Raw genomic sequence first — 12,623 nt, 5'->3', positions numbered from 1 at the left:
CCTGGAAATACAGGTTTGCTTTTCAGCAATAACAAATCAAATCATTCAGTCTTTGCTCTTATGTCATTTTATCAGAGCTGCATCTTTTTTTGTCAACAAGTTTGTTTATATTTGTTGTGAGGTTCTGTGTTGTGGAGATTCTCAGGATGGACTGCAGGTTCTCACCAGTGAGACGACTCCTGTGTGCTGTTTTGTTAGTCTTCATCACTGAGAAGAGCTTCTCACTAAGATTTGTTCTACGACATTTCTGGGACATTTCTGCGGGAATGTAGTGAATAAACTGTGCGGGTCCTGCAGTGTCCTACTTTACCTTCAGTCATTACACTGCAGCTCAATCAGCTCCATCTGAATCTGCACAGGTGCAGTTTACACATAAACGGCAAATGTGTTGTGAAGCAACTCAAAATTATTTTCTTGTTCGTCAAAGTCACCAAAGCTCCGTGAGAACTCAGTTTATCAGCAAAGTGTGTATTTGAGAACACCGTTGTAACGATATGGTTCAACATTACTTGGCATCGTGAGGACCAGCTTCATAACTTTAAGCATCATAAACTAGATTTGATTAACGTGGAATGTGTTCAGCAAGGCAGCTGAAGCGCAGCATTATGGGATCTGTAGTTTATTGTGTTACCAGCGCTTCATGTCGCCGGGCCATTAATAACAATAATATAGAAATGATCTCGCGGGGCCGGATGTGGCCCGCGGGCCGTGAGTTTGACACATATGGGTTAGGTGTTGCTATGGTGTGTTGGGTTTTCTACAGCAAGTCCTGTTTGCATGTTGACAGTGTGCAGGACACGTGTGCTGTGATCGTCTCAAGCTACAACCCAAGACACACACACACACACACACACACAATCTAGTATCTAGTGTGAGTGGGGGCACTGTTATATATAGGCGACCTCTCAAGTGTCCAAGGTCTTGACTTCGTTAATGTCTCCTACTGTATCTCACTCTTCTGGCTTTTTCTTTATTTATTCATATAAATACAGAAGCATTACACATATCACAAAAACAAATTCAAATCAACTAAATGAAGTAAAACAACTATGACTAAAGGTTTTAATACAAAACCTATCTCACAGCGAGAGGCATGAGTATCCAGCCTGGGAAGGATTAACCAAAATAAACAACAAAAAAAACAGGATGATGAAAGATCAAGTTTTGATGTTTGGCTCCTACCAGAGACTGAAGGTCGCCACAGTGCAGCTGCTTCAGTTTTGACCAGTCTTCTTTAAAACTGCCTCTTTTGAATATTACCACATTAATGGAAGTGCACACGGGTTTGAAGCTCTTTGCTGCTGAATGTGTCTCACTCCCTGCAGTGTTGGCGTTAGTAGTAATGATGTAGCACTGCAGTGTGTGTGTGTGTGTGTGTGTGTGTGTGTGTGTGTGTGTGTAAAGTGAAATTCCATCCATTCTTGTTCTTCCTGAGGAAAGAGACGAAGCAAACTATCACACACCCTCCTTACTGCTAACAGTGCTTCTCAGCTCTCCAACTGTTAACAGACAGTTTTCTTCTGCTGTGAGGCTCCATCACTGCAGTGAGTGTTCTGTCATTTAGTGTATTGTTTTATCTTTAAACTGTTTAAGTTTACATGAACCTCTTTTCTGAAACTAAAAGGAAAACATTGGCTACTGAACTGGACCTGGATGACTTCTATAATTGTTTCCTCCTTCTTGACTCTGTTTCAATGGCACGTCACACACACAAAGAGACAGGGAATTAACTGGACAAATCGTTATAAACACAAAAGCAGGTCAAAGGATTGCTTTTTATTTTCTGTAAATAAAAACTGGTTAGCAAAACATACAAACTTCAGAAATAAAGACTCACAGAGCTGCACACTTCTGTCAGAAGACTCCTTAATTTTACAACCAAGCTTTTTACAAAGCAAACTTTCATTTGGAAAATGATCACACAATTAGGCACATTTCTAATTTGAGCTCCTGCGTCTCTCCTTCGTTCATTGATTTGTAGCCATTTCCTCACACAGTATACAAGTCCAGTCTAATGGGGACATTTCAGTTTAGGCAGAATACTGACTACTAAAATGTTCCAGCCGTCTTCTCTGTTGCAAAGTAAAGAGAAGTTGCACAGCACTTCAAAGAGCCCACAGAAGTAGCGTTTAATAATGAGCAGCGTCTCTGACAGCCTCAAAGCTAATGTTGCATTGTTTGTAGGTCAGCTGCTCGTACTGCTCCCTCATATAATCAGCTGCATTGTAACTGTGTTGCTCTTTTACCAAGTGACAGTTGAATCTTGGTGTAGTTTCCAAAAGTCCACTGTGAGTCTGAACCACACCAGTATGTCCCAGCATCACCTGCTTTCAGCTCTGTGATGGTCACTGAGAAAGAACTGGAAGAAACATCATCTAGCAGAGTGAACCTGACGTCAGTCTGTCCTGAGCTGTTTTGACTGGTCACCATGTCTGTACAGTTTCTGTGGTGGTCTCCCTTACAGAGGAACTTCCTGTTTGTCCCATGTTGTGGTGGATAGGGACACTGCATAGTTAGTGGACGTCCCACAGTGCCGCTCAGTTTGTTGGACTTCACACAGCACCACTCTGTGAGACAGAAGAGGCTTTGAGCAAAATGACCTAATAACACATCAGCTTTCAAAGTTTAGTGATGAACAAACAAAACCTCCATTTACTTTATGTACATTTCTATTGATGTGAAACATTACTGGTGTGTCACCACACACCAGTAATGTACAGGGAGATGCAGCGTAAGGTGAAGGTAGAGGTGGTGAAGGCCAAACAAATGACATGAGAACTTGTTTACTAGGTTGGACAGGAAAGTGGGAAAGGTGGATCCGTACAGGTTGGTGAGGCAAAGAGATAGAGATGGAAGGATTTACAGCAGATTAAGGTGTTTAAAGATAGGAATTAAAATGTATTGAGATGTGCCATGATAAGTGGTGATTGAAAGATGGAAGGAGTACTTTGAAGAGTTGATGAATGATGAAAATGGAAAAGACCAAGAGTAGAAGAGGTGACTGTTGTGGAAAGGAAGCAGAAAAGATCAGTAACAGAGAAGTGAGGAGGCCATTGAAGAGGATGAAGAGTGGAAAGGCAGTTGGTCCTGATGACATACTGTACCTGTGGAGGTATGGAAGTGTCTGGGAGAGGTGGCAGTGGAGCGGACTAGTTTACTTAACAACAAGATCTTGGACAGGGAGATGAGAGGATGCTTGATGAAAGTGTGCTGGTGCCAAGTTTTAAGAACAAGACAATGTGCAGAGCTGTGGTTCATACAGAGGAAAAAGGCTACTGAGCCATACAATGAAGTTGTGGGAAAGAGTGGTCGAAGCTAAGCTAAGGACAGAGGTGAGCATTTCTACGTATGACAAGGTGCTGAGAGAGGAACTGTGGTATTGCATGAGGGGGCATGGAGTGGCAGAAAAATATGTTAGAGTAGTCCAGGACATGTATGAGAGCTGTGAGGCAGTGGTTAGATGTTCTGTAGGAGTGACAGAGCAGTTCAAGGTGGAGGTGGGTCTGCATCAAAGTTTGGCTCTGAACCCCTTCATGTTTAATCTGGTGATGGACATAGATTTCCATGGACTATGATGTTAACAGATGACATTGTGATCTGTGGTGAGAGCAGAGAGCAGGTGGAGGAAAATCTAGACAGGTGGAGTTGTGGTCTGGAAAGCTGAGGAATAAGGGTTAGTCGCAGCATAACAGAATACATGTGTGTGAATGAGAGGGAAACAAGAGCTGTGAGGTTACAGAGAGCAGAGGTGAAGAAGGTGCAGCACTTTAAGTACTTAGGGTCAAAGAGCAACAGAGAGTTTGGAATAGAGGTGAAGAGGCGCTTTAATAAAAGAGCATCAGCGAGAACAAAGGAAAGGTGTTGAAGAAGGTGGTGAGACTAGCGATGCTGTACATGAGACAGTGGTACTGGAGAAAAGACAGGAGGCAGAGCTGGAAGTACCAGAGCTGAAGATATTGAGGTTCTTATTCGGATTATTATTGGATAGGATCTACACTGAGTCGATGAGAGGGACAGACCACGTCAGATGTTTTGGGGATACAGTGAGAGGTCAGATTGAGGTGGTTTGGACATGTTCAGAGGAAAGATTGTGAACATATCTGTAAACAGATACTGAGGTTGAAGCTGCCAGACAGAAGGTGTAGAGGAAAACCAAAGAGAAGCTTTATGGATGTAGTGAGAGAGGACGTAAAGTTAGATGGTGTGAGAGAAGAGGACGCAGAGGACAGGAAAGGGAACAGCTCAGTCGAAAAGAAGAAGATAGTCTGTACATCAAAGTCCTCACTCCCTCAATCTTAACCTAACTGTACTAACTCCTAACCCTTTGCATGAAGTTTATTTTCATAAGATCCATCGTGGCACCTCCTCACACTCTCTAAGAACAGAGACTGAGGGCAGCTCCACATTTAAAACAGGCCAGATATTTCCATGTAAATGTACAATCACAGATTACTGTATAGTAAATTATTGTATAGTAAATAACTGTATAGTAAATTATTGTATAGTAAATAACTGTATAGTAAATTATTGTATAGTAAATAACTGTATAGTAAATAACTGTATAGTAAATCCATGATTAGTTTCATTTGAGAATATGTCTTTATTTCTCCTTATTTTGATCATTCACAGCTATTTACTTTTCAGTCCAGGTTAGCAAAGAAAAGACATGAAACATATTATTAGAAGAGATAGATGGTCTTTAAACACGTTTTACACAACTTTAAAATCTACAACATACAAAGTTATGTTAATATATAACTAATTGTAATGTTTACTAACTGAAAAATAATCCTACACTGGATGTTTCTGCTGCTTTTGAGGTGGAAGACGTTCACTGTAATGAGATGTGACAGGAGATGAGCTAGTGAGACTCAATAGCTCGCTCCAGTGGATCAAAGCATTACGACAGGTGAACACTAAATGTCAAACATCAATTCAGCAGCTTGAAATAACCTTTATCTTTCCTAATTTTAATATGTGTTTTACTATTTATATTTTCACCTCCACTATGTACTATTTATGTATGTACTTATCAGACCAGTCCAACTCTAACATGTGCTTGGCCTGACACACACATCAAACATAGATAGATACTTTATTACAGCCTGGTCAATTCAGACGTCTAAATGACATTTTATGAATGACGTACATGTCAGGAAATGTACGTTTCTGTAAAGAGACACTCACTTGATCTGAGTGACAACCTGAGCTGTAGTTCTCTTCAGAAGGTCCTGGACGCTCCTGATCAGGTCCACTTCCTGTAAAACACAGTCCCACTGAGCCCTCTGCTGGAGCTGCTTTACTGTTAGACTGAACTCAGTATGAGACACTTGATCCAGAGAAAATTACTGTGAGCACACAACTGAACTGTTGTTGTAAAGACTGCAGGTAATTGTTCATCATCATTATTATTATTATTATTATTATTATTATTATTATTATTATTATTACACCAGCTTAATGTGTTTATTTCATATTTTACCATGAAACCATAAAAGGACAGATGGATACTGTCTTCTGTGTGTTTCTGATCAGACAGAATCTTACATCTCTCTATTAAATATTAGTGGATCTCAAACATTTGTTCATTTGGACTCAGTTAATTCATCATCAGAATAGTTGCACATTAATCTTCTGTTGACTGACAAGTGGAAAGTCGAATTGTTTCATCTCTTATATTATTTAGTTCAAGCAGTTGAATGATTAATTAAAGTCTTTATAAGTTCATAGATTAAATATTGTGTAAGTTTATAACACTTCACTTCTCTAATGTTCACTGTCCTGTCAATGTTCACCTTCATCAGCTCCTCCTCCACTGTGTCCTGTACCAGGTCTGGTCCCAGTCTTCTTGTCCTGCAGTTCAGATTATCTGTGGTGATGGCGTACGGAGTCTCGGTGGCGTCCAGCGCCTTCTCCAGCCGCGTCTTCAGTGCCAGCAGTGTCTCGGTGTCGGTCAGCAGATGGTCGATGTGCCGCTGCAGCTCAGACTTCCAGTAGTGGATGTCTTGTAGTCTTTCCCCCAGAAGACGTGTTCCCTCAGCCTGGGTCTTCAAAGTGGCTTCCTCTGTGTCCTGGTACAGAGTTCTGGACTCTCTCTGGATACTTTGAGCCTCGTGGTGGTCAGTTCCAGCCTGTTGGAGGATACTGTGATAGTTGGAGAACCACTCAGCTGGGGTGTATTTAGCAGAGCGGTACCCCGTTGTACCTGAGCCTGAGGACGACTGCGGGACCTCCAGTCCTACAGGAGACTCTTTCAGGACCCCCTGAGCCACAGCTCTGCTGTCATAGTGTGGCCGTGAGACTAAAACCTCAGAGCTCATTTTATGACAGGTCAGTTACTGACACAAAGCTGACGACCTGCTTTAAGAAGACTTTAGTGCACAGTGTCAACAGTCCTGCTCCAGAACAAGTGGTGTGTTTGTTTGGTGTTGCCTGGTTACACATGTTGGCAGCAGCAGCTCCAGCAGCAGCTTTGTCTCAGGTTACGAGTTAACAAAAGAATCTGTGAATGAATCAGTCACATCAAGATCTACAGACAGATGGTTGGTTCAGTGTGGAACAGCAAGATCAGTTCATTTGTGTTTTCTGTGCACTGAAGACAAACATCAGTAGAATGACTGAATCAATAGAGGAGGAATGAACCAGAGATGAATCCTAAAGTTCATATATTAACTTCACTGATATTTTTTGAACATAATGAAACTTCATTTAGAGGTTTTCTTAGAGAACTTAAAGAAACACAGGAACAATGTACAGTTTAAAATTCATATGAAACATTTTGAACCTGGCATTATGTTCACATTCACTGAATTCAAAGTGGTGGATACAAGTTAATGTTAATTCATTATAATGATACACTGATCAAATGTCTAATATGTTATTTACTTTAACAGTTAAACAGCAGCAGCAGCAGCTCCCTATGACACGTCAACTAGAGGTGTGATCTATGTTTGATGTATTAGCCTGTGTGTTTTACAGGAAGTGGTCAAGATCAGAGATATTCTGAAAATAACTAGGGTACAGCTCAGGTTGTCGATCAGATCTAGTGTGTGTCAAACTCTGTTAAACTGCCTGATGTGAAAGAGAAGTCGAGCAAACGTCTTGATTCTAATGCAGATCCTGATGATTTGGGGGCAAAAAGTAGAATGAATGATTCAATGGGCGAACGATGGACATAAGTATATTTATTTACACTAGATTATATTTTGACCTCTTTTGGTAGTTGATAGGACAGAGAGTAAGAAAAATGCAAACAGCAAACAGACCATGATGTCATGGTGTCACCCACGAATGTGTGGTGTGTGTAAGAGTCTGCTGATAGTGATAAAACCACAGTGACGTCTTAAAGATGCTAAAGATCCCGAACAGAGATGTGTTATGGTGAACAGCAGTGGTGTATGTGTGTGTGTATGTGTAGGTGGAGGGCTTCCGTATCAGGTTTTTGAAGATTATAATATTACTTTGTTAATGTAGAGTAGATGTCTTCTGTTGCTCTGAGGCTTTGGTACACACTACGGTCATATTCAGGTTCTTTATCATTCTTATGATTGGTGCTCTGCTGCTCATACAAACCCAGCTCTGAACCAGATAAAGCTTTTGAATGAACATGAATCTAAAGAGAAAGAATTGTTTAAATGAATGAAACAGCACAGGTACACAGAGGAGGTTGTATGACCACAGTCTGTTTTTCAGTTTGTGTGATCCAGAGTTTGATATTCACCTTTCTCATTTCTTCAGTTTCATCAGTCTTTGTTATGTTTCTGTTCACACTGACTTCAGGTCCTGGAGACACACATGCAGCACAACACACTGAGTCACAGTTAAGTGTGTTTGACTGCTCGTGCATTTTGTTTGTGTGATACAAACCATTCACTTTACATTTGTAAACTGTGACTAGAAGAAATGTAAACCATCATGTTAGTGTAGCCAGGCTGACAAAAGTCATAGCTCTGTTGAGCCCAGTGTCTAATAACTCTCACCAGCATGACTTTATGAATTTCTTAAATATAATGAAAGAACTCATAACTATTACAGAAAGAATTGATCAGATCCTTCCTGCGAACGACATGGATTTACTTATAAATTTATTGTATGCAAGTTAATGTATCTAAACCTTCAAAATGTCTCTTAGATCCCATCCCGACTAGACTGCTCAAAGGTGTCTTACCTTTGATCAGCATGTCTATATTAGATCAGATTAATCTCTCTTTACTAATAGTCTACATACCACAGGCTTTTAAGGTTGCTGTAGTTAAAACTCTAATCAAAAAGCCTACTCTAGCCAATTATGGACCCAATTTCTAATCTGCCCTTTATCTCTAAAATTCTTGAAAAGCAATTATGTGACCACCTGCATAGGAATAACTTGTATGAGTATTTCCAGTCAGGATTTAGAGTACATCATAGTACAGAAACAGCACTGGTAAAGGTCACTAATGATCTTCTCTTAGTATCAGACAATTCTCTCTATGCTCATTTTGTTAGACCTTAGTGCTGCATTCAACACTATAGATCACAACATTTTAGGCTGGTTTAAATTATATCTATCAGATAAATTCCAGTTTGTACATGTTAATGATGAGTCTTCCATGCACATCAAAGTTAGTTACAGAGTTCCACATGGTTCTGTGCTTGGGCCGATTCTTTTTACTTTATACATGTCTCCCTCAGGCAATGTTATAAGGAAACACTATACATTTCTATTGCTATGTAGATGATAACGTGGCCTGGTGGGTTAATGGGTAGAGCATCAGCCTGGGTAGCGTTCCTGGTTCAAACCCAGACTCTGTTGCCAGTTGTGTCTTTGAGCAAGACACTCCACGCTAACTTCCTGGGAGCTGTTTGTAGCTGCCCACTGCTCTCCCCTCAGGGGGAACATGTTACAAATTTAATATGTGACATACGATAAAATAAAGCCTTCTTCAAATGATACCCAGCTTTATTTATCTATGAAAGAGGAAGAGACTTATCAATTAACTAATCAATCACATACATGTCAACTAATCAAATTTGATGTATTACTTCATACATAACACACATATCTTGAACTGCCTTTTTTCACCTGAGGAATATTGCTTAAATTAGAAGCAACATTTCCCAAAGTGATGCTGATAAACTAGTCCATGCATTTGTTACTTCCAGACTGGACTATTGTATTATTATTATTAATAGGATGTCCCAATAACTGCTTAAAAAAATGCTGCAGCCAGATTTCTGACTGGAAATACCAAGAGAGATCATATTTCTCCTACGTTAGCTTCTCTCCATTGGCAACCCTCTAAAATTCAGTTTAAAACACACATATAAATCACATAGTCAAGTTCCGTTATCTCTTACAGACCTCATAGTACCAAATGTTCCAGCAGAACCTTCTATTCTCAGACTGCTGGTCTACTTGTGGTTCCTAGAGTTTCCACATGTAGAATAGGAGGCAGAGCCTTTAGCTATCAAGTTCCTTTCCTGTGGAACCAGCTCCCAGTTCAGGTTCAGGAGTCAGACACCCTCTCTATTTGTAAGACTAGACTTAATCTTTCCTTTTTTATAAAATGGTTCAAATGAACCATCTCTTATTTATGCTGCTATAGGTTTGTCTGCTTGGGGACCCGTTACTGATACACTGAGCTTATCTTCTCTCTGCTGTCCTATCTCCTCGTCTATCCATACAAATGCCACCATGGCATGTCATTAACTTTGTGTCCTTTCTCTCCCATATTTGTGCTTCCTCTACTCTGTCTCTCTCTTTCTGTACTTTTCTGCAGGTATCCTCAGTCTTGGAACTTTATATCTCCAGAGTCCAGTTACTGGTCCTACCGACCTGCCCAATGTTTTTGCTGCTTGTTGTTGTTTTTTGTTGCCCGTTGATCTTTTCTCTCTCCTCTTTCCACTCTTCCCAACCAGTCGAGGCAGATGGCCACCCACCCTGAGCCTAGTTCTGCTGGAGGTTTCTTCCTCTTTCCACTGTTGCCTAATGCTTGCTCAAATAGGATTGTTTGGTTTTCTATGTATTTTCTTTTATTCATTTATATACTGTAATGTGCCTTGAGATGATTTCTGTTTTAATATGGCGGTATACAAATAAAATTGAATTGAATTGAATTAGTGAGTGTAACATCTGACAACATATAGAAAGCACAATGGATATCTGTTATCACCATCTGAAGAACAAAAAGGAGAAGAATCAGCAGACTGTGTGAACTCTTGTTTCATTTCCTGTGTCACTGACACCAACACGTTAACACACAAACCGTTGATGTGTTTACTTGGAATATGTGTTGTTTGTGATTGAACCTGTTTCACAGTGATGGTGGAGATCACAGGGCTTGTCTTCTGTGGAAAGACTGTATCAAAACAACCAAATTTTCTTTTTTGTTTCATATAAGTGTAAACATGTTTTTATACCATATGACATATGTATAACAGGATATAAAAGGAGAAACAGAGATGAGCAAGGCTTTCCACATTGTGGTTTGGCCATGTCCCCTGCACATAGACAATCAGATCAGATTCTCAGAATCTTTTGATGACATTATGTACTATAAATATTTATATATTCTAAGTCTTTGTAATTCAACGTTAAGGAACAGTGCAAAATTCACCACCATCTCCTTGGTTTTCTTCGCAAGGTGGTTTTGCCGACACCAGGCCACAAAGTTCTGCGTAAGTCCTCTGTACTCTGCGTCTTCATCATCAGTGATCAGGCCGACAATCGCAGAAATCATCAGAGAACTTCTGCAGAACACAGCTGCCCGTGTGCCTGAAGTCTGCAGTGTAGAGGAGGGGGAAGGGGGCCAGAACAGTCCCCTGGGGGGCTCCCACACTGCAGGTCAGCCGGTCAGACATACAGTCCCGGGCTCTCACAAACTGGCTTATTTTATGAGATAGTCCAGAATCCACTCTGTAAGATCAAGGTCCACACCAGCCCTCTCCAGTTTGTCTTTCAAAAGCACCGGCTGGATGGTGTTGAGTTAATCTGTTATGTAGTTTGTGAGGCCACTGATGTCCTCCCCATGTGGGTCACAAAGCTCCATCCACACAGTGGTGTCGAAACAGTCCCTGAGAGCCTCCTCCTTATAGTTGATAATTCTCATTGTCCTTATAGTTGAGCTCTATTTGTTACTATTAAGCATAGGTAAATGAATGTGATGTACACAATGTGAACTTTGATGTTAAAATCTTTTTAAAATGGGTATTTACATTTTACATTTTGGGTATTTAGCTGAACAGTTTAACATTTATTAAATATATTATTATTAAATGTTATTAACAATAACAATAATACAAGTTTTGATCATCTGTGTGGACGTTGTTTATCTCATCAATGTTGACTCTAATCTTCATTACAGTAAATATCTTCTGTTGTATTGAAGTTTTCATGAATCTCGTCCTGCTGGGCTCCACCTGTTTCGTCGTACTGGTTGCAGGTGCTCTGCTGGTTCGACGTCCTTATCGTTGAGTACACTACAACGTCATTATTTTCATGAGTCTAAAAAAAAATAAAGAAAATCATTTCATTTGTTATGTGTTTCAGAGGAAGACGTCCTGTAAAACACAGGTCAGATTACTGTGAAGTCCAGTGAAACTGATCATTATCCAGATCAAAGTCTAAAGCCATGCTTTTAGCATATGCTAACATCTTCATGGTAAAATGCTCACAGTGACAATGCTAATATACTAATGATGTTTATCATCTTCACTATCTTAGTTTAACATACTAACATTCACTAATTACCACTGAACACAAAATACATATGAGGCTGGAAGGACATTAGTTGTACAGAACTTTTTAGTTATAAGTCACATTACAGGACAAATGAAAGTTTTAACGTGATGATAACACTAAATGTATTATACTTCATCCTGCTGAGACTTAAATGACTGTTCAAACTTTAACAGCAGTAGTTGTTAAGACATTTGAGACTGACACTGCCATCAGACAGCAGACTGCAGTGAAATGTGCTCAGCACAGTCACAGTTTTAAACAAACCCATTGATTTTGATGATCCCACTGCCTGTACAGTCCTGATCATTGGTGGATTTTTCTTCCCCACATATTTGTAATGTACACAACATTAAATCCATCTGGTGGCTTTAATGATGGTCACCATGGACAGTCTGACCAGTCTATACCTATGCAGCTCCACACACAGCCAGCTGTGATGCACTGCACATTGTGACACCTGTCAATCACGGCAGCATTACATTGTTCCATGCTGAAAATCACCAGGTGGATTTAATGCTGCAGCTGATCAGTGTAGATTGTAATGAACATTTCAGTCTTATGTGTCCACTAGCAGTGGTTTTGACTTTGAATTTCTTACATCAGCTTCTCCTTCATCTGCGGCTCTGGTGGTTGTTCTGTTCACTCTGGCTGCAGTTCCTGAAAACAGCACAGTACAAATGTTCAGTTTGTTTACATTCACATCTATGTGCATTGCCTGTGTGTATGTGTTCATGTTTCTGTTTGTGTGCATACATTTGTACTGTATGTAAAACATACCTCGCACTTTGTGACATTTGTATTTATAAATTACAACCAGGACAAATATCAGTATGAACATCAGTGCAGCCGGTACAATGAAAACCACAGGGTTAAAGACCACCACATCTGAAAAAAAGGAAAATGT

General features: G+C 40.1%; 2 protein-coding genes across 2 annotated transcripts in view; both read right to left on the bottom strand.

Annotated features, from left to right (window-relative positions):
• Positions 1-1,925: 1,925 nt before the first annotated feature.
• LOC113162441 (polymeric immunoglobulin receptor-like) overlaps positions 1,926-12,623 on the bottom strand; it is a 48,150-nt gene continuing 37,452 nt past the window's right edge. The window contains exon 7 of the mRNA XM_026360574.1: positions 1,926-2,567. Within this exon, the coding sequence (XP_026216359.1) occupies positions 2,215-2,567 (353 nt within the window). The 3' untranslated portion in view covers positions 1,926-2,214. The remainder of the gene's footprint in view (positions 2,568-12,623) is intronic.
• LOC113162452 (tektin-4-like) lies at positions 5,155-6,437 on the bottom strand. Its single transcript, XM_026360584.1, has 2 exons — positions 5,796-6,437; positions 5,155-5,258 (listed from the first exon to the last, which is right to left on the bottom strand). The coding sequence occupies exons 1-2, from the start codon at positions 6,318-6,320 to the stop codon at positions 5,184-5,186; spliced, it is 600 nt and encodes a 199-aa protein (XP_026216369.1). The 5' UTR covers positions 6,321-6,437; the 3' UTR covers positions 5,155-5,183.

This window comes from Anabas testudineus, chromosome 1 (genome assembly GCF_900324465.2).
Source record: "Anabas testudineus chromosome 1, fAnaTes1.2, whole genome shotgun sequence".
NCBI classification, from domain to species: Eukaryota; Metazoa; Chordata; class Actinopteri; order Anabantiformes; family Anabantidae; genus Anabas; species Anabas testudineus.
This window is presented reverse-complemented; position numbering and strand designations above follow the sequence as displayed.